The 26,434-nt window shown below is 37.0% G+C and overlaps 3 protein-coding genes and 1 long non-coding RNA gene across 5 annotated transcripts; 3 read left to right on the top strand and 1 right to left on the bottom strand.

The window, feature by feature from the left end:
• The first annotated feature begins 2,556 nt into the window (after positions 1-2,556).
• ela3l (elastase 3 like) lies at positions 2,557-6,948 on the top strand. The gene is made up of 8 exons (XM_084115941.1): positions 2,557-2,681; positions 2,795-2,883; positions 3,209-3,306; positions 3,445-3,573; positions 4,512-4,648; positions 4,831-4,976; positions 6,111-6,263; positions 6,839-6,948. Exons 1-8 carry the CDS (start codon positions 2,609-2,611, stop codon positions 6,854-6,856), a joined length of 843 nt encoding a protein of 280 aa, XP_083972067.1. The 5' UTR covers positions 2,557-2,608; the 3' UTR covers positions 6,857-6,948.
• A 1,483-nt stretch (positions 6,949-8,431) lies between these two features.
• LOC311084060 lies at positions 8,432-11,713 on the top strand. The gene is made up of 2 exons (XR_014606420.1): positions 8,432-8,925; positions 10,855-11,713. It is a non-coding gene; the product is annotated as an uncharacterized lncRNA (long non-coding RNA).
• A 3,647-nt stretch (positions 11,714-15,360) lies between these two features.
• fam219ab (family with sequence similarity 219 member Ab) lies at positions 15,361-19,862 on the top strand. 2 transcript variants are annotated; one of them, XM_084115394.1, is made up of 6 exons: positions 15,361-15,816; positions 17,163-17,262; positions 17,371-17,473; positions 17,578-17,658; positions 17,746-17,821; positions 18,153-19,862. In XM_084115394.1, exons 1-6 carry the CDS (start codon positions 15,760-15,762, stop codon positions 18,309-18,311), a joined length of 576 nt encoding a protein of 191 aa, XP_083971520.1. In that variant the 5' UTR covers positions 15,361-15,759; the 3' UTR covers positions 18,312-19,862. The 2 variants fall into 2 exon arrangements, with proteins under 2 accessions (XP_083971520.1, XP_083971521.1); XM_084115395.1 differs by having other exon boundaries at positions 15,369-15,816; positions 17,746-17,800.
• On the bottom strand, positions 19,858-24,598 carry klf9 (Kruppel like factor 9). Its single transcript, XM_084115393.1, has 2 exons — positions 23,450-24,598; positions 19,858-21,818 (listed from the first exon to the last, which is right to left on the bottom strand). The coding sequence occupies exons 1-2, from the start codon at positions 23,841-23,843 to the stop codon at positions 21,541-21,543; spliced, it is 672 nt and encodes a 223-aa protein (XP_083971519.1). The 5' UTR covers positions 23,844-24,598; the 3' UTR covers positions 19,858-21,540.
• Positions 24,599-26,434: the final 1,836 nt, after the last annotated feature.

The raw sequence follows: 26,434 nt of genomic DNA, 5'->3' as shown, positions 1-26,434 counted from the left end.
AAACATGTTTATAAGGCCACCAAGAGTATGTGATTTTTGCATTTACTGGTTTCAGTTGTTCCTTAATTTTTTTTGTGTAAATTTAGAATACATTTTAAAACGAAAGTTATTGATAAATCATGATTTGTTCAAAACGTTTATATGCAGATTTCATGCACAAATTATTCACTAAGCATTTGCATGCTTAGTGAATAAGACCCAATGTGTGGAACGGCCCATTCTTATTTTATAACAATGTTTGAATCATTTGCTTCCCTTTTTCCTTAATACAGGACAATCTATGGCATCTGATTTTTCGCATAATTAATTCTCTAATTACACTCCATTTTTATGGAGTTTATAAATGCTATTATTTTGAACGCGCCCCTTCAATGAATGAGGCAATTAATCAGAACACGCAGCGTCCATGTCATGACGTGGGTCTGTTGTTTTTCTATTATCTACAAGTAAATTATTTGCAATGCAGAAATATCACAACTAATAACAGTGGTTCATCAGCTTACTGATGTTGTTGTATTGCTGTTTTTTAACACAACATATATTAAACACTGTAAATAAACTTAGGTCCACTTTTTTAACCCCCATGTCAAAATGCAAGCCAACTCATGACCATTCTGCTGCAACTGTCTTTGAGCAACAGATCAGCTCTGTCAGTGTTGACCCCACATTGGATCTTAATAAGGAGGCGATAAAAAAACATATATGTTACAAAATCACATTTTACTGGTTGTTGTTGTTTTTTACGTTAAAATATTTAAGGGAAAGATGTGCTTTTTTTTCAATCAATGCTTGATTCAATGCATGATTAAATAGAGAGTTATTGGCCTGAATGTGTTTTTATGATATGATGACCTTCAGTCTGACAGTGACAGAGGAACCATCAAACCCTCTTACTTTTATGTCATACAAAGTACATAAATACACAGCATATAAAGTCTGAGGAGTGCTCAGTGGGTTCAAAGGTGCGATATTATTTGCTGAATTTTCTGACCCAAAAAAAGACATTGATACAGACACGGGTCAATCCTGCTGCTAACCTCGTTTCCCTGAGAACTTACCATCTGCTGTGCTGAACACTTTCAAACTTGACCACAGGTTATACCTACTTTACTGTACATTTAATGTAATATTGTTCACAGTTGCTAAAAGGCGGTTATACATGTATTAGAACAACATATGTTACAACTTGGGGAAAATAGAGATTAATTTACACTACAGTTCAAAAGATTGTGGTCAGTAATTAAAAAAAAGATAAATTAATAGTTTTATTTAGCAAGGATGCATTAAATTGATCACAGTAAAGACATTTATAATGTTACAAAAAATATATTTCATATCAATGCTGATCTTTTGAACTTTCTATCCATCACAGAATCCTGAAAAAAAAAATGTATCAAGGTTTCCACAAAAATATTAAGCAGCACTACTGTTTTCAATATTGATAATAAGAAATGTTTCTTATACCAAATCAGCATATCGGAATGATTTCTGAAGGATCATGTGACAGTAAAGAGAGTAATGATGCTGAAAATTCAGCTTTGCCATCACAGGAATAAATGTCCTTTTAAAATCATATTATAATAAAAAAAACTATTATTTTAAATTGTAAAATAATATTTCATAATATTACTGTTTTTACTTTGATCAAATAATTGCAGCTTATAGTGAGCATAAAGCACAATAGAGCACAAGAAACAATAAAAAATATTACCAACCCCATTTTTTTTAGCTAGCAAATTGCCCCAGTTTTTACATTTTATTAATCTTTATAAACATTTCAAACATTGCCCAGAAAAAAAAGACAGTTTAGGAAACTCACACCCACTGACTTTTTACTCGGTCTGGGTATAACTACTTCCCCCATTTTTTTTCTGAGCTTATGCACCTCAGTTTTCGACCAACAAAAAAAATTATTTGTGGATAATGTAGCCAATTTTTAATAAAATTTTAAAATATTCTGTACAATTTATCACACTAGTGTGCTTTAATGATTAACCAGGAAGTTAGGCCTTTTTCTGACCGGGAACACCACAAATGTGACTTTGTCCCATTTTGTACAAAATAAAAGCATTTCAAAACAAACTTCCTAGTTAAACATTAAAACACAGTAGTTTGATAAACAGTGCAATTTTTGATTCCATATTTTGTTGAACATTGACGAAATTTATCCACAAATAATGATTTTTTCACTCAAAAACAGAGGTGCATAAGCTCAGATCCATGAGGCCTATACGATCAATCAGTTCCAAATAGAAATACAAAACCTGTGCTAATTGAAAGAAAACAAGTTGACAAAAAGATTGAATCCAATATTTGTTGATAATATAGCATAGCGAGCGATTTACAAGCAAATTTTAAAAGGCTGGTTATTTTTGACCGCGAACACAAAAGGTGTTACAGGGTTTTCGACACAGCACAAGGATTAAGGGAACTGAGTCAGACAGAGGTTTATGCATGAAGGCCATGTGAATGGATTCATGGAAAGCAGCTGTTTAGAAACTGATAGGTGTTTCCAGGCAAAACTGGAGGAATGCTTCATGCAGCACCTATTTCATAATTTTGTGTGGCCAATGTGACATCACTAATAAAGAGGGTTTAAAAGTGGGCAATGCCAGTGCTCGGGCAGCTGACCGGAGTCAACATGTTCGCCCTCATCCTAGCATCAGTGCTCATTGCTAGCGGTAAGAAGTCTGCACACCTGAACAGAAGTGTTCAGGAGATTTAGACTTAATATCCTGCAACATAATGATTAGAGATGTTGTTGTAAAGGTTTTATTCTGAATTTCTACTGCAGCCTTTGGGTGTGGAAAACCACCCATTGAGCCTCTCATCACTCGTGTGGTCAATGGAGAGGAAGCCAGACCCCACAGCTGGCCCTGGCAGGTATGTAGCACCATTTTGTCTGCCTTTATTTCTCATTTCCTCTCGTTACTACCTCTGTCTCACAAATAGCCAGCCTTTCTGCCTGAGATTTACTTTCCACTCTTTGCCTTTGCATCTGTTCCCTCTCTTTCATTACATTTCATTTACATTATAAAGCAATTTACAACATTCAAGTCTTACATTTCATCAGTTCATGCATTCCCCGGGAATGAAACCCCTTATTTTGGCATTGCTAGTACAAAGGTCTACTTTTTTAACAGTATCTAAATTATATTTGTATGTTTAACATAATAGTACCATGCTTAATTATGTTTCCCATGATTAGATCTCTCTGCAGTATCAGAGCGGTAGCTCATGGTATCACACTTGTGGTGGATCTATCATTGCCGAAAACTGGGTGATGACTGCTGCTCACTGCATCAGGTATAAGAGTCCAATCCAGTGTTCATCTAATATATTAATCTCTGGTCAGTGCAGAATCCAATTCCTTTTCAAATGTGTTATGAGGAATTCAATAGCTTTCAACTGGATTTTAACCATGATGCATTTTCTCTGCTGTAGTTCTGGGCGCAACTACAGGGTGTATGTTGGTAAGCACAACCTGTCCACATACGAGGACGGCTCAACGACCATCAGTGCTCAGAAGATCATTGTACATGAGAAATGGAACTCCATGTTTGTGGCTCTTGGGTAAGTATTATACTTTGTAGATCTTTACATAAATTCTGTCATATTTCATTTTAAGGAATAGAAAGGTAAACATGTCTGGTCAATACATTGATCAAATTCACATATTTTAAATTCACTGAAATACTTAATTAGGTTATAAGAGCAAGTATTGGTTTCACTTTATTTTGATGGGCCCTTTAACACGTTCTGCTGACTATAAGTAACGCTGCACCTACATGTATACTAACTCTCATTAGAGTGTTAGTTAAGTATTAATAGACTGGTAGGGTTAGGATTAGATTAAGTTGACATGTAGTTGCAAAATTACTTATAGTCAGTAGAGTGTCTGTTGGAGGACCATCACAATAAAGTGTTTGCAGATATTAAGCAGACAGTCTACTTATACTCCAATGAAAGTTAGTTGACATATAGTTGCAAAGTTACTTTTAGTCAACGGCACGTTCAAAAGGGACCATCAAAATAAAGTGTTACCCAAGTATTTTTGTATAACGACCACTATACTGTAAAACTGACTGCTTTTTTGACAGGCAAACAATTTTCAAAATAATTCTATCCACTTTATTTTTAAATGATGTTGCTTGATATGGCAAACGGTTTTCATATTTTTATTTATCAATCATAAACACATTGGTTTGAGCAGTGGATAATGTACTGTTTACTGCACTTCGTTATTCTGTATAGTGGCCAATGAATCGGAAGGCTCACACATTAAGAGAAAATAGCTTACTTCGGCGTTGAAAAATAAGGTGGATTATAAAATCACGTGATTATGTAAAACTCAAATCAGTTTATATGTATATACAGTACAGTCATCAAGTCATATATGGCTTCACATCCCGGTCCTGATCACCCTGTCGGGTTTATTTTGTGACACTGACTGTGGACATCAACACAGTGAGTGTAAACAACAGCTCTCACTTGTGATTGTGCTCATTCAGAAACGACATTGCCCTGATCAAGTTGTCCCAGCCTGTGACACTGAGTGACTCTGTTCATCTGGGCTGCGTTCCTCCTGCTGGCTCCGTCCTCCCAAACAACTACCCCTGCTACATTACAGGCTGGGGAAGACTCTCCAGTAAGTGCTTGTGTGCACACAAGACCTGAGCATACACGCATAATAATAACTGAATTGTTTGAATATTCCTAAAGCATAAAACAAACCTGACCCTGTAAAACAAACCCTTGCCATGTTTTAGTGTTTATGTGAGGTAATCTGTACAGAACAGTATTAATAAACATACTTTGGTTGTGTCCCAGCTGGAGGCTCTCTTCCTGACAGACTGCAGCAAGCACTGATGCCCGCTGTGGATCACGCTACCTGCTCCAGGTCTGACTGGTGGGGCTCCTCCATCAAGGAATCTATGGTCTGCGCTGGGGGAGACGGCGTTGTCGCTGGCTGCAATGTGAGTAAAGTTATTCGGTCTGTGTTCAATAGCAAGTATCTTGTGTAGAGCTGCACGATTAATTGCGATCTCATTCCAAGATGACAACGATTCGCCTGTGTCTATTAAACTTTTACAAAAAATCACACCGGAACATTCAAATTTGCATTGGTGCTGGCTGACCAAGAGAGAGCAGTTATATAGTAATGAAACAGCTTTTCAACATCACAATATCGTTATTTCTGTGTTACAAATATTTATTTATCACATAAGTACTGGGATAAAAGTTTATAGTTTGAATATAAACACTGATGTCTACGGATTTGAGCAAAATCGAGCAAAATCACCAAGTAACTTCAAACAACGATTTTGTCGATTGTTACGCAACCCAGATGCCCAGATAGCGACAAATGACTCAAAAAATTAGGTTGTCACAGAATCATTCATTTAAGAGATTCATAAACCATAGGCCTATTGATGGGTGAGTCATTGAATCATTAATTCAAACCATTTAAAAATATATATTCACTCAGATTAATTGAACAATTTAAATAGACTGCAGCAATTAACATTTTGTCAGAACAATTACATGTTATTTTGTTTAGTTGTCGGTTCAGAATCGAGGGGTGATCTCTATTAAAAAATAAATTAAATTAAATTAAATCTTGATTCTCAATTTATCCATCTTGCAGCTCTAATCTTGTGCCACTTCATTTGTGAGACATCCGTTTGCTGAAGTTTACAGGGTAACTTAACGCAACTCATTTAAGCAATATCCCTCGAGCAAGAGCCATGTTGCTCCAAATTTGCTTTACAATAGTGCAGTAAACAAACAGTTAATATTGAGTAACTTACTTGGCTCCGTCAACAAATAATATAATTCCAAACGAAGCCACGTTCCGCAGTTGGTGGAAATCCGGGGTTAGGCTACTGGTGGAACAAAGTAACCCGCAGAAAGAGTCACTAAAAGCTTTTATGAAAGTTGAATAAAAATAAAACAAAAAAGTCACTAAAAAGCTCTTGTGTAAAAAAGTAAATCAAATTCAAATACCTGGACTCATTTTTGTATGATAAAAAATGCACAATGATTTTGTGTGTGAGGACAATATATGACAATTAGTTAGTTAGTAAATAGCTTTTTTTGTGAACATGCAGGGTGACTCTGGCGGTCCTCTGAACTGTAAGAACACTGGCGGCATCTGGGAGGTGCATGGTATTGCCAGCTTCGTTTCTGGTTTGGGCTGTAACACCGTGAGGAAACCTACTGTTTTCACCCGTGTGTCCTCTTTCAATGACTGGATCGACAAGGTACACTTATTATGCTTTTGCAGAAATAATGTATTCACAACACTGTGTACGATTTAATGGATAATATGCATGCATTAAATATTGAAATTTAGTTAAACTAATAGCCTACAGTTCTTTAAAGGGACAGTTCACCCACAACAATAATTCTGTCATCATTTAGCTACTTACCCTCAAGTTGTTTTAAACCTGTATGAGTTTCTTTCTTCTGTTAAACACAAAAGATGATATTTAGAAGAATGTCGGTAACCAGACGACAGTTGGCGGTAACCATTGACTTATATAATTTTCTTTTTTACTATAATGGAAGTCAATGGCTACGGTCAACTGTCTGGTTAGACATTCTTCAAAGTATCTTCTTTTCTGTTTGACAGAAGAAAGAAACTCATACAGGTTCGGAACAAATTGATAATGAGTAAATGATGACAAAATTTTCATTTTTGGCTGAACTATCCCTTTAAGTTCTGTATAAAGTCATTATAACACATCCCTGAGCTTTGGAAATGACCCAAAGAAATTTAGAGAGATTTGCATTAGAATAATTAATTAGATATCCTTTTTCTCTTTGCTCATTGAAGGTCATGATGAACAATTAAGACGGACCAAGGATGCTGACCTTATTTTAATTCCAAAAAAAACCAACCCACCAAGAAAACATTAAATAAATATATAATGGTTCAACAAGGGATCAACTTCTTCCATCTGTTTTTTTTCCCTACCCACTCTCCCACACTGATTCAATACAAACTACCAAATGCTTGCCAAAATATTGATCTAAACTCCAATTAGCTGATTGAAAGCGTCTTCTGATTAAGCACCTGAGAGTTTAAGGAAGGCAGATATGTTGCATCTGTCAAACATGATGAATGCAGCAGATATGAATGTCAGATATGGTATTTTAAAGATTGCAGTACCTCAGAGAACTGTAGATCATTTGGCCAAAGGAGGTGAGGCTATCTGTGATCGCTTCCCACTCAAGTGTAGGAGGAAAGGATGATAATCATGACCTGCTGACATGCAACAATATCATGTGAAAACACATGATCAGGGATCTGTGGGTTTAAATAAAAATGTGTATTTTTCATGGCCAAATTCTTAAACATGATTTAAAGATAATGTTAAGTGATTGCCCGTGGAAAAATAAAACTGCGGCTGTTAAGGAAAACAGATAAGTTTAGTTTTTTAGTGTTACACTCATTAATGTGATTAGATGGATGCTTCTGTATGTTACCTGGTTTTGCTCCACATGAGACTTATTGAAATTCTGAAATTCAAAAAGAGTATGGGGAACAAGGATTGCCTGTTGGCTGTTTTGTGACGCGAGGTGTAAAAATAAATCTCCATAATTATTTCTCATTCCTGGTTTTCTACAAGGCATAAAAATTCAAATTAGAGATAGGAAACTCTTTGCTTCTATATCTCAAAGAGTGACATTCGGGTGAAGCTTTTCTCTCTGCAGTACTCCTAATGGCTCCATGGGGACTACTGACTCGTTATTGGTAAACCATAAAGGAATCATTTAATAGCTGCTCTAAACTGCATTCTTCAGTACAAATGACTTTTATATTGTATTACATTTATAAAGGAGCACACAAAACAGCAATAACACACAGAACTGTGACCACCATAGACATTGAAAGGGGTATGCACTTTTTTTTTTTTTTTTCAGTGACTAATTCCTCAATTTACATAGGCTACATTAGTCCCCCACATAATAGACCATGGTTCTAAACTGGGGCCCGGGACCCACTTTGAGATCCCCCTAAACTTTCAAGGGGGCCATTCAATGAAATAAAATTTTATAAAATAAAATGTTAAAATAATTATTTTAATCATTTAATTTAATTTTAGCAGATTATATGGAATCTATATATAGCTATCTGGAACAATTTTATCCTTTTAACATGTTGTTGTTGTTTTTAATTAGTCATGCATAATAAGTTGAATCAACAGCCATCTCCCACAATACTCAATATTTGGTTACAGCTTAACACGTGTACATTTTAAAAGCTGCTAAAAATGATTTATCTTTAAACACGAAGCAGTTCCCTCCCGACTCCACCCGAGCCTGCCTTCCGAGTCCGGACAGTGCAGGGACATTCACGTCACCTGGGATCGCTCCCGTTGTCATTGGTTAACGGAGTTTAACGTTTGTTTTCGTTCTCAGGACAACACCACAATGACAACCACGCCTACAAGGCACAGTCAGGGTCAGGCAGTGACTGCAGGGAGACTGAGCTCTAAGCTGCTCTGAATAATGCCACTTCATCTGCATATTAGCTACACTCGAAAAGTAAACATTGCGTAAGTAAATGACTGATGAGATCTCCGAGCAGCTGACGCTTCAAATCAACCTGATTCACTGGATGCTGAACGCGGTCAGACACGGACCCGTCTGTTTCGACATCTCTTGTTAAGCGAAAACTTTTTGATCTGACTGCACATCAGGGCATCAGCTCATTTGACTTGTTTCTTATAATTGGTCCGCATTAGAAGTACTTGGCAATGCCAGTGTAAAAGATGCGGGCAAGTTCACTTTGCAAAAGCAGCATCGCCATAACAGCAGAATTTACGATCGGGATGAATAGAGAAACTGCAGCGCGGCGCCAGACGGGTTGCATCGCATTGTTTTGAATGGAGCACCATCTTCTCATCTTATAAACAGGCAAGTTTATCCTTTCATAATGTTTATTGCTTATGTAAAAATGTTGTAAAGTCTTGGATAGCCTAACCATTTTCTTACTCATTTGAATAGTCTTATCTGCTGTATTCAGCAGCAGTCAGCTGTTGTGCTTCCACATAGTGTTGGACAGACAAGTGTTTCATTGTTCCCCTCATGTTTCATTTAGGGGGGTAGGGCTGTTTTTCTCAAACTAGTACTTGAATTAGTTCTTTATAACGCTGGTAGCCTACATTATGATTTTGTTTTTGAAAGGCTGGATGTCAGCTTGAATGGTTTTTATATAACCTAAATATTAATCAATTTGCATATTTTTATTTATTTATTAATGAACACCCTATTTTTGAGAAGAAAACAACAATAATTGAAACTATTTACCCTGAGGACCATATCACTATTTGAGTAGACCTATAATAGAAGTATATTAAATTGACATTATCATGAGTTATCTCATGCTGCACTGTAGTGCTGTGAACACTTGGCAACTTATTTGCAGTTCCTCAAATAGATATGCTCAAATATATATCCTGGCCATGCAAACATGTTGTTTCATCTGGAACCAAAGCACAGAGGCATATATGCATACTGCCCACAATAAGGTCAGCAAAATAAGATATGTTTCATGCGTCTTTCTTTCTTTGCATTTCAAAGCAAACTGACAAAAAGAGCAATCACACTTGTATTCGTGGGTGGTTTTATTTTAGCTCTTTATGTTAACTTTTCACCTCTCTCATTTGACATAACTGTCATCTCATCAATAAAATTGGAGGCGTTGAGATGGTGTAAAAATTAGCATCCATCCAGTCTCCAAACTCCTTGTCTTGTGTAGGATTGCACGGAAAATTATGTTGTTTTGTTATTATTTATTTGTAGTCCTATTAAAACAAAGCAAAATAAGAAACAATCAAGTAAATATTAAACAAACAAATACAATCATGCCATAGTATTGTTTGTAAACAAATATCCATGTATGAATCAGGAAGGCAGCAGTATTCCTAAATCAGATCCCTAATGTTCATGTTAGACTGTGGCTCATCAATTGCTTTCAGCTTGTTATTGATCAGAATGTCACTGATTCTGACTAGCTCAGCTAAGCCTAACTACAGAAGTACGTCATAGTGCAGTTTACATTTTCAGACCTATATATTACATCAGTGGGACCATTTTTCCACGAGGAGAAGTTAGACATTATGTCCTCTCTGAATGATCTGGTTTGCATGCAAATAGTGTTTAAAGAAGCTCTACTGTAGTATCAGCCAGGTCTGCATTATTCAATAGAATATGCATATAGAGCTGTGATAATAGGATTGGAGAGGGGAGGGTATTTGTATGGGGAGGCACTTTAAAACATATTGGAAGTAAAATGATATTGTACCCTCGTTCCTCAAACAGAGAGTTTGATGTTCATCAGTCTTGCCCATGTGTCGTCTCACTTCAAGCCGGGGCTCTTAACTTGAGTTTGATGTGAGTGGAATTGCTCTGGATTGTCTATATAAACTGACCCTCTAACAATAATTTGAGCTCTGAAAAGAGAACTGACCTAGGGTAGAGACTAATGGTAGAGAAAACAACTGGAGATGAGGTTAGAAACAGATTCAACATGATGAACCATCTTGGTTTAGATGCATGGATGTTTAAATGTGTAGTATACAAAAGTATACTTGTAGTATAGTTTTAATTAGTAGTACTTTTTATTATTGTTTAAACTTGAATTACAATTTCTAAATTAAGTTTCAGGATTTTGAAAACTTTTGAATTTAGAAAAGAATGCAAAACATTTTCATTGGTGGTCTCATGGCCTTTGGATCCCACTGTATATGTTTTTTTTTTTATCAGTGAGTAAATTTATAGATTTTTTAAAATCTCGATTATACATTGTTACATTAAGAAAATGTTGTTTTCTCTGTTTTTCAGGAATCATTCAGAGGCTAAGGATGTTTCCCTAGGGATCTGGCTAACACAGTCCGCCTTTGCAGAGATGCAAACCTTTGATCAGTAGATCACTCTTACTCACTGAAGGACCAGATGGTGTTGTTGGCTCTTTCAAGAATCATGTAAAATGGCAGCAGAAATTGAAACACAGTAACCCATTGAGATGAACTGTGATCTCTGTCTTCCCTATTCTTGAACATCAGATCCCTGAGGTCAACTCACCATGGAGACAGAACTAAGAGCTGGGCTGTCTGCGGCTGCCATAGTGGCCATTGTGTGTAACTCAGTAGTAGCTGTGCTTATTCTCATTCTCTTTGTTATACTTTACAAGGCCTGCAAAATTCCCTCCTGTCCGGAAAGGGCTCCGGTGCTGGCAGAGACTCGGGAGCCACGGATAACTGAGCAAAAATACTTATTAACTGCAGCGTGAAACTGAAAAACGTGAATACAGGGCTGCTGCTTAAATTCACTGGGGCTTGAAGAATCTTTTTATGGTTGAGTCCCCTTCTTCCCTATATTTAGGGTTCCCGTCACAGGGTTCGTCACATTTCCCGCTAAATGTGAAATGAACATGTTAAATGTTCATTTGCATGCAAAGTTACCCATCAAACATCTAAAATGCCTGATTCACTTGTGGTTTTACTTTGTTGCATCTTTTTACAATTTATATTTGTACAATTCTCTTTGCTTACTCTATGGTAAATCTGTCAAAAATCATGCTATTGTCAATTGGTGAAAGACTAAAATATTTTTATGAATGCAGAGCATGTGTTGAGATGCATGTAATGCATTTCACTATTTTAACATGTTTTATACTAAAATAAAATGTCATAGAGACTCGCTGGTCATTTGTTTTTGTTTTGTCTGAACTTAAGAATGAAACAAAGTTATAGATCATGCACACTGAAATCAATCAATGATGTATGCAGTATATTGAAACTGAAATGTATTTAGCACCAACTTTTCCTTATATAGATCTGTATGTGTTTGCTTGTGTGTAACTTAAGTCTTGCACTTGTTTGTGTGTTGGTGATTTGCAACTGGAGGATCATTACGTAAAGACAACAAAGCCTCTTATCTATTTTACAGTGCTTGGACACAGTCCATCTGTTAGTCTATTTATTGCTCTTCACTGGACATCTAGTCACATTGTGCTAGTCTTAGATCAGTTCCCTGTTCTCTTGCCCAAACCTAACTAACAAAATGGGCCTAACTTTCAGCAAAGGGCTATGTGTGGACTGCTAATCTCCAGTTCAAGTTATAAACTACAGTATAATATCTCTCATCAAAAATACATAAATGACCAAGAAAATGGGGAAATTATTGTGTGAAAGAGAGTAGTAGGAGATAGAGAAACTGTGAGGGGGTGAGGAAAGGGAAAATACAAATATAAAGTTTTAATTTGAGCATGTTTATGTTGCCTGAAACCTCACAGGGCACCTATAGTCTTGAGAACTGTATTGGGCTTTGGCTTTAACCTCCTCTATTGTTTATAGGTCAGTAGGGTAAAAAAAAAGAACAGCCAACAAACACGTTTCAGCATACAGGCGTTGTTAAGGAAGGTTTTCTATCTCAAAGTTTCTGTAGCTTTACATCTCATACAGCTTATGAGACACTCCAGGAGGGCATAAGAGCCAGGGTTGCCAAGACTGTGTAACAAAACTAACCCAATGAACCCTCGGCAACAGTTTAAAGTTTTTTTTCAACTGCTTACACACATTTTCAAAACTTTGCCTCTTTTTTTCCCCCAAAACTTTACACACAAATCCAAGAATTGCACACACAAAATGCAAAATGCCTCACATCTCTTGCAAAATGAAGCACTGCATTCAAAATATCATAAACATCTCAAAAGCAAACATTTGTCTTGTGTTGCAAACACCTTTGCTATAATATTAGATATATAATATACACACAGTTATTCAAAACCTAAATCTCTTCTTTCATAAGCTCCTATGAGCTTTCTGTACAAGATTGAAAGTAATTGGCAGCGAGATGTTGAAAGATTCATGGTAAACACGAAAGACAGATTGAAACCAAATTATTTTAGTTTTTTACTGTAAGCATTTGTGGTTTTGAGTACAGTATTACACTGTCCAAAAAACCTATAAGTTGACATTTGGCCTATTTATAGGCCTATTCTAAAGCCATGATTGGTTGGTGTTAAGTAAAGCAATTAGTGTTTGCACATGTGAGGAGTTAGTGTGAGGCTCTGATGAATTAGTGTGGCATTTTAATAGGTTGTGTTTGAAAAAGGAAATCAAGATTCTTCCTGTTAGATTTTAGATTTGTGTGCTGTGGTTTGCAAAAAGTGTTTTATGGAATTGAAAACTGAGTCAAAGGCCGAGAATTAGTGAATGGTTTTGCAGATTTGGTGTGTGGTTCTGGTGTTTGTGTGTCAGGTTTCAGAGATTGTGTGACAAGTAAGGATTTTGTGTGTAAGCAGTTGAAAAAAACTGTAAAAGTAAACCGTGGCCTTGGCAACCCTTAAAGAGCTCAGCCATGTGAAAGGTCAATGGTAAAATTTACCATGATTATAACAAATGCAGCACACCAAATTATTTTTACTCTGTCAGATTGTCAGGGAAAAAACTTGTACCTTTAGCTTGTCATTGAGTAATACCCTCAAAGATGCACCCTTATACACTGGTGTTAATATGCCCTATTTCAAATGCATCATTGTATGGTAAGTGATGATCAAATGTTACCAAGTGTTTTTTTTTTTTAGATCAGATTTAGGCTTTTTTTTTCTTCAGTTATCTTCACTGGAAATAGTTTGACCTAACTGCAGCTTCTATGAACGTACAAGCTTAAATGTCATGATTTAAAGATTTAAAGCAAAGTTGAGACATTGCACTTTTATTGTGTATTACCAATTCAAAATAATTACTTTGAAGGGCTGATGTTCAACTCTCCATGTTTTGTTTTCTATTGACATGTGACTGGACTTTCAGAAATATATATATGTATGTAGTAGCTTTAATTGTCACTTCAAAGACATACTCAAAGTAGTTTTGTTATCCGCATAAAATTGAGATGTTTTCTTCCTTTTTTTTTTTTTTTTTTTTTTTTTTACAAATTACGACTTCATTCTTTTGGTGTGGTTTGCAGAATTTTATTATTCCTGTGATTATTTTGAAGGAAAAGACTGTGTAGTAATGACACATAGTAGCTTCAGAACTGATTTGCCCTGAGGTAAAGTGAAATAAAGAATTACATAACAACATTACGGGCTACTGGAATAAAATCCAGATTACTAATGAACCATAATCTGCATCGCCATCTGTGATGTCATGGTTGCATAACCTATGAAACAAACATACATGATACATTTGCCGCTGAATTAAAGGGTGTCTTTATGTGACAACTGACATGGATAAGAGCAAGCATATGTTTATTTGTAGTACAAAGCTTTTTTTTTTCATACAGAGAATCTTATAACAGCTGTTCATATGGGGTATCACATGGGCTATTATTATTATAGATTATCTCTTAACACCTTAGAGGTTTTCAAAGAGATAATGAAATCCAAAGAATTATCTCACAATAGCAACTATTATTCATTTTCTTTTTACAATGGTGTTTGTAATGTTCATACATCAATTATTGCATTTTCCCCCAACCTACAGTATAATACAATTGTAATCAGTTATGCCATTTGATATACTTAATAGCCATTAGGGAACCCCATTATTACATTTATCGTGATTATAGTTTTAAAAGTATAGTTGTAAAATGCAGGAATGTATTTAAAATGTACATTTAATTATATAAGCTTAGTAACACTTCCGCAGTGTTCAATGTTAATTGATAAGGAGTTCGACATCAATGTCACAGCGGAATGATTATTTTCATACAGCTTTGCCTGGTTAGTAATGTGACTAATTTCTGAAATAATCCTCAGTAAAATTATGTTTTTTTTATGCCTTGTTGATTAGCGCCATCTACTGGCAAACACATATCCACGACTATAGGCAGGAATATCATTGGAAATTTGCTAGCAGTTCAGCATAATTAAGATGAATAGCGGCCTAAAGCATACGATTCATGGACATTGTACAGTTTTACTTGTATGTTGAGCTAATTTTGTTAACATTTAGATTCATTTAATTTCTAGTCAATGCTTGATTAAAAGTCTGTTATATTGGGTTGGGTTGGGTTGGAATTAATGGTTAGAAAACAGGTCAGAAAAAAACAAAAGAGCAAATATCAGACTAGACATTGCCTATTTTTCAGATTGCTCTCATACTGGCCTCGTAGAGTCGTAGGCAGTTTTTATTAAGGTTAATATCCAGAAGCTGTCCAGGGTCCTGAAGTCACTTGCTCTGTGCCTGGTATTGGACAGGTGTATGGTTAGGGTTAGCAGCCCACCTCTTTTCAACACTGTAAAAACACAAATGGGGACACTGTAGATCCCGTTTAAAAGGGATAATTTTTTTTTGTTTGCATTCATTTTATTCTAATCCCCATTCGACATCCCTGATTACAGGTTCGACATAGACTGCATAAACATCGCCCCACACAAAATCTTGGCATCTCGAGGTTATTCAAACACCCACAGACAACCCTGCCTGCACAATGTCTGTGTCTGATGCTAGTCTTGGGTGGAGCAGACATCGCTCGATGGCGTTGAGTGGGGCGGAATCCGTGGTGCTGCTCGCGTCTCGAGACTCGTTTCTCCCGGAAGTGGGTGGTTAAGTCGCCACTCGGTCACTGCTGGCTAACGAGCGATCGCTGGGATGAAGGAGAGTCGGGGACATTCTTGGGGCTGACAAATATCCGACGACACAGTTGTGAAATTTAATTTTTAACCAATTGGTTTGCGGTATATCCGCAGAAATCCACCACAGACGCTCACAAAAAAGGCTCAGACACCCCGCCGCCAAGATGATGGAAGAAATCGACAGATTTCAAGTCCCGACTGAGGCAGAGATGCAGCCTTTTGTAAGTTAAACCAGATTGACTCTTTAACATCCGATTAAAACACAAATGTTGTCAGTATGCGGTTTTAATTAACATTTTGATGGGCGAATTGTAGCTTAATTTGAGCTAACGACCCGTGGAATATTTCATTAGTCTTATGTTGTGTCATCACAGACCGTTATTTCTTCAAAAAATGGTACATATCTTATATTACGAGAGATCGATGATGGTCCCTTCTGTGTCTGGTGTGAATTTTTGCTTGCAAATGTAAGGATGCTACTATGATGATGCTGCGCACTGAGACCGTGTGTGTCTCCCTGCATCGAAAACAACATCAGCTTCATTTTATTTCATAACTTCAGCTCGAGTTGTTCTTCTATCTCTTCGTACTTCCATCGTAACGCTGTCTGTACCATTTATTTGAAACAATGTTAAATACTGCGTGATGTTTCTTCAATCTCATAGAGGCCTTCACATCCTTTTGCTTCATCATGCAGAATACGTGCTATGGTACCTGAATAATGTCATACCCCTCCCACCCATTCCAAATTCATCAATAATTCTCAGTAAAATAACCAGCTCTGTTTGAAGAGACATCTGGATGGCCCATATTTAACCAATGACCCATACAGCAGTTGCTCGTGTTCCTCTGGTTAGTTCTAGATCAATGGTTCTCATTTGGTTTAGCTTCAGAACCCAGATTTTACATTGGTCATTAAGTGGAGACCCAACACAAAACCCAAACTGTTTATATACAGATGTAAATAACATGTTCTTGAGATCAGAAGTGGAAACTTACTCACATGAACTGCATAGATCTAATAATATGCAAAAGTATTAATGTGACAGAATTAATTGAAAGATTTCTTTTGAAATTCAATTATTTCATGCTCTCTGTACTCAACACACAAAATATATTGTGACTGGCACAAATCATGTTTATTCTCTGTGAAAGTAAACCAATATTTAAGGTAGTCTGGGTATGCAACCCTTCTGCGACCCATTTTTTGGTCATGACCCAGTGGTCTGGTGTATATTATATTATATATTATGTTTTTCCAGTTTTAGTAGATTTAGGCTTTTGTAATATTAAAATCGGTCATAATTCTTTATCCGTTCCTTATTTGAATTTGGCAGATTCCACCTTTTGCTTCTGCAAATGTTGTGTTTCCTTTCACATCAATCCCAGGGTGTGTTTTACTGTTTTAGAATGAGCTGACAGAAATCATACAGCAGACATAAAGTGATGCTTTACTCATTCACATTGATGGAAATGGACAGAGCAAAGCTCTGAAGAACAGACATCTCATAAAATTGACTTAATCGATAAAACTAGACAGTCCTGACACTTCTGTCTTGTTCACCAGGACCCAGCATCATCGACCACATCAGAGGCAGACTCAGATACCAGGGAGAATGAACCTGCCACCCTGAACTATAAACCTTCTCCTCTCCATATGAAGATAGGTTTGTCCATACTGCCAAATGGCAATGCAATTTTTTGTGGAGTTATGTATTATTATATGACGTGATGAAATTATAAATGTGTCTTACATTATTAAATTATCTGTATAGACAAACAGAGAGAGCTGGTTAGGAAAGGTTCACTGAAAAATGGCAATGCTGGAAGCCCTGTCAATCAACAACCCAAGAAAAATAATGTGATGGCCAGAACAAGGTACAAACTAGAGAAAAGAATCACCGTTTTCAACATGAACGTTGTCTGTCTTTAAAGTTAATCCAAAAACAGACTGCTAACTCTGTATTTCTTTCTCAAACCAGGTTAGTGGTTCCCAATAAAGGCTACTCTTCTTTAGACCAGAGCCCAGATGAGAAACCTTTAGTTGCTCTAGACACAGACAGGTAAGCTCTTCACACATCCTCCACTTATTTATTTACGTCCCCATTTGCCACAGGCTTCAAACTCACTGTTTTCCCTTGCCTTTGCAGCGATGACGACTTTGACATGTCTAGATATTCCTCATCAGGATACTCATCAGCCGAGGTGAGGTCTCTATGGGAACAGGTACCTATGAACTCTGGTTAATGTATTAAGCCCCATACCATAAGCATCATGACTGTGGATTTCTTTCTCAAAAGTCACTCACAATCTTTTATGCACTAAATTCCCTTTCATCTCTCCTTGTTTTCCTTTAAAGGTCACCATTGTCATATTCATGTTGTTATACGTGTCATTGATTCATTAAACTAATAAATGTAGCAATCAATTTGAACCAACCCTGTTGTTGTATTAATCTATCAAATAACTGCTTCCAGGAAAATCAAATGAATTACTATGATTTAATTAGTGACGGTTATGCAGCACGGCCTGACATGCTGTTCGTTGCTTCCTGCAGCAGATAAACCAGGATCTGAACATCCAGCTACTGAAAGATGGATACAGGCTGGATGAGATCCCTGATGATGAAGACCTGGACCTCATACCGCCCAAATCCGTCAACTCCACCTGCATGTGCTGCCAAGCCACCTCCTCCACTGCTTGTCAAATCCAGTAAACCCATCACCTTTTCTCCTCCTCGTGCTCCCTCTCTCTCTTTTCCATCCCTTATTCCCATTCATAACCTCAGATAAGACATCTAATCAATATTACAGTGGAAAATGTACAATACAGTAAACGTTACGATAAACATGGTGTACAGGAAAATGTGAACACACACACATACACAAAAACGCATTACATGTGCTAACACACACGTATACTCTAACAAATGATTATTAACATGACTATTATTGGTTGCTTCCTCCTATGGCAGGATATGCACTGTTTTGCTAATACGCTAGGAGAGTCTGCTCACTTTCACCTCCTAGTCTGCATTGCGTTATACCGTAAAAGTGAAAGTAGAACAAATAAAGCTTTAAAACGGCTTTAATTGTGATTTAAAAACAACAACTTGATGTTACAGAGAGTTTGAAATAGCTTATCCACAGAATTATCTGCTTTCATGTTGCACTCATTGCATTAACGTTGTCGTTAGGGTAAGATTTGATTTCCGTACGGATCTGGTTGGATGTTTATTGTTCGTGGCTGCTATTGAGGCTGTACTTGGGTTCGTTTTTTGTCGAACATTTTGCATGTTGGTGCATTCGTACTGCAGCGCTAACAGTAGCCTTGGGCATCACACTTTGTTTTGTTTACTCTTGGTATGTCACATGTGTCATGAAAGGAAAGGCAATATCTTCTTTGAGAATTTGATCTGATTGGTCAAGGTCTGGACTGTTGTTCTTTTCACAGTACCTCTCACTACAGACCTAAGAAGATAAAAATGATTACATGAAGACCTTTTGTTTTTCAAAGGTCAGAAATCACTGGGTATGATTTAATCTGTTATGACATTTCTGTTTAGACAGAATGTCCAAACATGTTAGATAGTTAAAGCACCTGTAAGCTTCCTTACAGTAAGCAGTGTTTTGTTCAGGAAGATGCTCTGATATAACAAACTCGAAGGCACCAAAGTATGTTTATGCTCCTTGTTGGAATCAATTATTTTACCCTGTGTCCATTTTCATACGATCACTGCATTTCATGGAAATGGTTACTTTTTCAGACATTGTGGGCTGTTTTAAAAGTACTGTTTTCTGCTGGTCTTTGGGAATAAACTATGAATGTTAATGTTGCTAAAATGATACAATTCACTGGTCTATCTTAACATCCATTATTATTATTATTATTGTTAAAAATGATTCAAGCTGTCAATGATGAACCTGCACTGTTAGTCTACACATTCAATCTTTTACAGATTTTACCCTTCGATTCAGCTTTGACACATTTTGTGTTGTCTTTACACTCTACATATTGTATTGATCAAGTTGTATCTCAAAATGCAAATTGCTTTCATTTGAACTGCTCATATTCACTTTTTAGTGAATTTTAAAAAAGTGTAATGACCTGATGTATTCAATTCAAGCATAATCAAAGGTGAGCATTTGTTGGACAAAAGCTGTGTTTTTATGTTATAAATATGTTAATTATGTGAGAAAGTCCATTTATGTACTAACAATGTTGTTATTGGTTTCAGTGATATCAATAAAAGCAGACCTGAATTACACTTCTCTTTGTTTTAATTAGTTATCCTCTTTACACATAATTTACAGGTAATGAACGATGAATGTTGCAAAAATGATACAATGATGTAAAAATACAGAATATATATGTACAAATGATAGTGATGTAAAAATACAGAATATATATGCACGATGATAGTGGCTCGAAGTCTGCAAGAAGCTGATAAACACATCACGACATTAGGATTTACATTATGCAACTGAAAAAGACTTTTGTAAACAACAGCAAAGTATTTCTCTATAGTTTGCTAATTACATTCTGCAATCTAAACCTCAAAAGAGAAGGCACAGGTTGAGCATTTTTACAATGACTGTGTTTCAAATGACCTGCTTCTTGAATTCAAGCTCACAACCTATTAAACATATGGAACATCTGGAAAATAAATTAGCACAGATATTCTGTTCTTATTTGCGTAATATTTGTTGATCAGTTATCATAACATAAAATATAAAAATCGATACTTGAATAAAGATCTAACAGATTTATTGACTATTATTCACATTCAAAATTCTGTTTGTGCTTGTCTTTTAAATGGCTGATCATCACGGCAGATTCAAACTAAATCTACATTCAAATAACATTACTTATTATTTCAAGTATTTCAACAGCTGAATATGAATCTGAAAATGAAAACCCCATAAATAAAACTAATAAAAGAATATGTTACTCAGATCCATTGACTGAAAGTAAATACTACAGGCTACTAATAAAACTAAAGGTAGTGAGAAATATGATACAATCTCAGTTCTGAATGGTTCAGCTGTGCAATATTTGGAGATGAAAGGCACAGATCTTGCCTCGTGTTATATCATAACACGCCTGTAGGTGGCGATGGTAAACTATTAATGAGTGAAACTGTTGGCGGGCCTCACTGCATCACTATATGAAGGCTGATCAAAAACAATGTAAAAAGTTTAAAAAATAACAAATTGAAAGTGTTCTGAATGAAGAGTATTTTCAATGCTCTATCTTAAATGTTACATTCTTTTGCATAACTGATTAGAATATGCAAATAATTACTTTTCATAAGTTCAGAGAAGTTTTAATATCATTCAAAAACTGTCTTCAAACACTAAAGTGAACTGCTGCCCCCCTAAATATCACCAAGAACAAAAAATATTCACAGCGATTATTTTAAAACATGTTCACTTCCTATACTGGACCACTGAAAATTTTGACACTTCAGCCTGATAATTGAAATGTGTCTGTTTCACATAATATATCTTTACACATAATCTGTTCGTTTCCCTTTGTCACAGTGGGTGTGTAATAAATCACCTGGCTCCTCTCTGTTAACATCAATCCCATCTTTGTGATATAATGTAAATATCTGTAATTTATATAGATTCAATTATACTGTAAATATAATTTGAAATAACCCTTGGGACTTTATTACATTGTTTCTGCCAAAAATGTACAGTTTCTCTCCATTCCATTGAGAAGTCCCATTTTCAGTCTTTGTCTTAGAGTACTCCTGCAAGCATATTTTGTAAGACTCCATTATGATGTTTTGTATGACTCCACCTGATGATATCTTTTATCATCAGTTATAGATATCAATCATTATTATATAATAGATCAATTTCATATCAGAAATTCTAAGACCTGAATTGGGTGTGTCAGGTAGAGAGACATCCAAAATGTGGGGGTCACGTAGTAGCTCAAACACCAGCAGACATGTGATCACTGGAGCCAGAGGACGATGTGGATGTTGAAGAGTGTCGTCTTCGTCCGGCGGGACCCTGGAGCATATTGGGGTGAAAGCCGGCGTGTCTGCGGGCGTGCTTGGTGAGGTGATCGCTTCGCATGAAGCATTTGTCGCAGAGCGGGCACATGAAACGCTTCTCCCCTGTGTGCGTACGAAAGTGTCGTGTCAGTTCATCTGACCGGGAGAATTTCTTGGTGCAGCCTGACCAAGTACACTGAAAGGGCCTCTCACCTAAGAACACACACACACACACACACACAGGAGAAATTTAAGGCCCTACTGATAATACAACTTAATCTAGTTAGGCTATAACAAAACCTAATCGACACAGATTTATTGGTGATGTGCGTACTATGTTGTTGTGTCAAACTGGAGAAAACGTTTTAAACGGCCGTTACTTTCGTTGATGAGCTTTAAGAATTCGCTGATTTTTTATTTAGTTATCGACGTTTTGCACTGGATGTAAACGCACTTATTGGGAGGGGCTGCGCTTGGCTACAACGCGGCACCATGTGCCGGATGTTTACAACTGTGAAATCAGGAGGTGTGTACATGACGTCATCGTTGCGTTAAATTATAGCACAGGCCCATAGATGCCTCATTTGCGGCTGATAGAGTCTGTCATATTGGAGCGTTCAAGCTGGGCGTCTGCAACCGTAGATAGACGCATGTATATATCTGCAATTGACTGCAAATGATTTTTCTAAACTAACACAATACAACAAGACGAAGGCGTCAACTAACACGACATTAAAAAAGTTACCATAATAAAAGTAAAACCATTAAAAAGTACAATAGTAAAACCCTGCAATATTGAGTTAATTCAAATAAAAACACAAACCAACACATTCTCACCTGGGAAAGATTGTCCGATTTCTTCAGGAATTTAAACATCGGCGGCTTCACAACCAGAAGCTGCGCAATGTTGAGGCATCATTGATTCTTACTGTGAGTGACGACATGCTGACCGTTCCAAGATGGCGAGTGCGCCGACGTGTCTGGAGCGGTCGAATGTGTCATCTACGTATACATATCTATGGGTTACATACCTTATGCGCCAGAGAAACAAGTGTGCAGCCATCTTTAGAATTGTGTGTATTTAGTTCTGTATCTCTATGGCATCGCTGTCTAAGAGTAATTAGCTGGTGAAGTGGATTTACTTGAAGAGTTAACTAAAGTTATCATGAGCATTTTAATAGTTGGAGCGGATGTCATAACAAATGTCAGTAGACCGGTAAGATTTTAAAACTAGCGGTTAATTAATTTATCCGTACGATCTTACTTTCATGTTAAGGAAATACAAACAGGAAGACAAAAGGCAACGAGCGCAGCGCTGAAAAGGGGCGGGGCTACACAAGGTCTATATGGGGTTAGCGAGTGTCGCATTGATGTATGTGTGGATCATCAAGGACCAATGACCACGACTAGGCTACTAGAATAGAATTCAATAGAACAGAACACATTCGCCATAATAAACCGAATCATTAGATTGCAAATTAGCAAGCCTGAAAGGTTAGGCTAGCCTACTTCTAGCATTTCCTCGCCACACGATTACGCAATTTTATGATCACACCGTGACCTGCGTAACAATGTGGACTAAGCAACATGTTTGCTCTCATTTTCGTTAGAAACATTGTGTACTGTTCCACCCTCATGTGCACCCTTGAGCGCTCCGCCTGCGGTTACACCCACTGTTGAGTGGCAGTTCCTGAAACCGAACTGTTCCTGAGAACACGCGAGCGTGGGGCGTAATAACAGACGGCGTTCCAGAAAAACGTAGAGACGGTATCGAGTTACTGGCATTACTTAAGTAATTGTGTACATATAAGCACAAAATTAATTCAGCCGTGCTCATTTCATACCGGTGTGTACTCTGAAGTGCGCCTTGAGATGGGACGATTTGCCGTATATTTTACCACAGCCAGCATAGGGACAACAGTGTCTCTTCTCAGCTGATACATGCAGTCTGTCACGGTTCCGTGTCCTTTTCACCCTGCTCGCATTCTGTCTGCATTTCTCCCGGTTTTCCTTTACACCGGTTTGATTCTCCGCATCACAGTCCACCATACGCTTGGTGCTGATTCCGCTCGGGTTACACTGATTTAGGTCCAGCAGAATCATTGCGACCATTAACAGAGTCCGACTCTCTTGACTTTCCTCAGGTCCCTCCTCGCCGGCTAGTTTGTCTGTGCGGTCAGAGCTCGATCCGTTTGAGACCGGCTCCAAGGACCTTGCAGCAATTTCAACGTCCGTCATCGTAGTTACACAAACTGTGCTGGAACTGTAGAAGTCACCAGTGCCTCAAATACTTCAAAACAAAACTCAGGGCGCAGTGTGGATGCTCATCATATGGGCATCGGGGCACAGACGACTCCAGTAAACGTGGCTTCACGCCTACACGTGTTTTTCCCAATGTGACTGAGATGAAATAATGTTCCCGGCGAAGGATAAAGGAAAAAGCTTGTGTCGCTTCTTGCGTCTACACGCACACGAAGCATCCAGGTGTCTGTTCTCAATATTATTTCAAGAACACCAGAAAGCGTGGAAACTTTGCGTAGGCTACTCTCTTCTTCCCTCACAAGTGCGTCAACTCTGTGCCGCTGTTTGGTGTTCTGTTCCTATCTGAAAGAAACTACTTCGCGGAATCCCAAAGTGTCATCATAAAGCTCGCAGCTGATTGGGCATAAGCCTTAAGGGTCCAAGAGCGACGCTCTGAATGCACTACCAGGAATCACCTAGGCTGCATGAGATTGAAGAGTCATGGATCCAATAGTGTTCAGAGTATGAGACAGAGGCGTGCTAACATAACAGGAACAGTAGTAGCATGGCGTGCCTCCTTCAGAATCAGCAGAGGGTGCACTGGTTGATACAGTTGAGGACACTGTTTCTAAAAAAAAGTAGCAGACGTTTGCATTAATCAGACTTAGCATTTGTCTATCTGCCATTTAGCTAGTTACAGTTAAACCCAATGTGAGTCAGTTTCACGTTTTATCACGTTGTTCAGCAGGCACCATGCAATGAAAAAATACAAAACATGAAATAAACGTAGATAGAGATATTAGTGTATACGGGCCATTGCCCCAATAAGTGCTTTTTCAATTTTAAAGGGGACTTTTAAAAATACATTTCTGTTAAACTTTAAACATTGTAACATATAAAGAATAATATATTTTACAATATATAGGCCTATAAAATAGTATATTTTATGTATTATATTTTATAAATAGTATAGCCTATATCATTTATTAATCATTTTTAATATATTGTAATTTATTAATTACACACACACTCTCTCTCTCTCTCTTTCTCTTTCTCTCTATTCTATTAATATATCTTTACGCGTGGAATGACCTGTATATCAACTGTATTGATAGTGTTCAAACGATGAATGTTCAAATGAGCTCTGCCTCACTGGGACACAACCACAGCAATACATATCTATTTCTTCGAATAATTTTAGGCCCCCTATCAGCGTTTGACATTAAATGCATTCTTCTTCTTTTTCTTTTATTTTTTCTTTTATTTTTTATCTCTCAGCCTTCATGGAAATTGGGTGCACGGAAGAATTGAGCAATTGTTCTATAGCTAAACATTACACTAACACGTTTCAATTTCAACAGTCCCTTTCCTTAAATAAAGCGTGCATTTTAGCAGATGATTTGTGCTACACATGATTGGCCTATAAGTAAAATAACTTTTGAGGCGGGCCCTCGTGAAGGGCCATTGGAGAAGGAGAAATTAGCCAATGAGAGCCAACGTAACACGACTCTTTTCAGAGTAATCTCTGAGTCCGAACTCGCGGAGGTTCACGCTGAGAGACAGTTCTAGGAAATTATGGGAACAACTCAAACGACCCTATATTTCAAGAGTTTGTCCATAAACATGAACGGCATGAGCTGATTATGATGACAAAAAAGCATACATTTACAATAGAAGGACAACATGAGGTTATCAACAATCTTAACAACCCCTTAGAATGCAACATAGTAAGAATAATATTTCTGTGATCATCTAAATAGTTAGATTTTAATAGCCTATTCTAAACATTTAGAACCATACATAATACCATATTAACAATACTTGGTTATGGGCTCTTGACATAGGCTATTTAGCTACTTTTCTAGTTAAGTGTCAGTCGTAAGCATGATATTTCATCATTGCAGGTGTTTGGCTGTGTTGTTTATTGTTTTACTGTTTAAAAGACGACGCATGTATTGGCCTACAACATGCTAACACGTCTAATAAATCATATCGTTTCTAACAACGCTGTCAGTACGAGATGGGTCACGTTGATGTTGTTATTTCGCTATCCAGCCCCACACACGTGTCTGTTTTTGTGGAACAGAATGTACCCTGAACTAGAAGTGAACTTGAACGCCTCCCTACGATGCAGAAAGGACAGTGCAAGCAACACTTCCGCTCGAATGCAGAGTCATGCTCGTGCTTAAGCAGAACAGCACTCCTAACTCAAGAAGGATCTGTTCTTTGGGATTCCAGGATGTAAACTACCATAGCACACTTTAGGAGCTTTCCAGAAAACATACAGGCAAACAAATCCTTTAGATATGGGACTTAATAGACTACTGATTTAGACTAAGTTAATAAAATAAATAGGCTACAAATCAAATAAATAACTTGCATGAATCTTTTTCAACATGATCACTTATTTTTGGGTGCAACTTTTTTTTCCTACAAAATGGGAAATTCAATTAAATTTGGTTCAAATTTACATGATAAAATATGTATTATATTTATATTTAAAATAAATAAAGTTGTTAAAAAATAAAAAACAATTTCTTTAAAATATATGAAATTTATCAGAATTTGACATTTCAGGTAGCCTACAG

Source organism: Abramis brama (genome assembly GCF_963993115.1).
Source record: "Abramis brama genome assembly, chromosome: 5".
NCBI lineage: Eukaryota > Metazoa > Chordata > Actinopteri > Cypriniformes > Leuciscidae > Abramis > Abramis brama.
The sequence above is the reverse complement of the archived record's forward strand: the minus strand, read 5'-3'. Positions and strand labels throughout refer to the sequence as shown.

Excerpts from the sequence above, each read along its gene's own strand:
- ela3l (XM_084115941.1), top strand. The coding sequence starts at position 2,609 with ATGCCAGTGCTCGGGCAGCTGACCGGAGTCAACATGTTCGCCCTCATC. Across the intron at positions 3,307-3,444 it reads ACTGCTGCTCACTGCATCAG|TTCTGGGCGCAACTACAGGG; the intron begins GTATAAGAGTCC and ends TCTCTGCTGTAG. Across the intron at positions 3,574-4,511 it reads TCCATGTTTGTGGCTCTTGG|AAACGACATTGCCCTGATCA; the intron begins GTAAGTATTATA and ends GTGCTCATTCAG.
- fam219ab (XM_084115394.1), top strand. The coding sequence starts at position 15,760 with ATGATGGAAGAAATCGACAGATTTCAAGTCCCGACTGAGGCAGAGATG. Across the intron at positions 15,817-17,162 it reads AGGCAGAGATGCAGCCTTTT|GACCCAGCATCATCGACCAC; the intron begins GTAAGTTAAACC and ends CTTGTTCACCAG. Across the intron at positions 17,659-17,745 it reads GTTGCTCTAGACACAGACAG|CGATGACGACTTTGACATGT; the intron begins GTAAGCTCTTCA and ends TTGCCTTTGCAG.
- klf9 (XM_084115393.1), bottom strand. The coding sequence starts at position 23,843 with ATGACGGACGTTGAAATTGCTGCAAGGTCCTTGGAGCCGGTCTCAAAC. Across the intron at positions 21,819-23,449 it reads GCACTTCAGAGTACACACCG|GTGAGAGGCCCTTTCAGTGT; the intron begins GTATGAAATGAG and ends GTGTGTTCTTAG.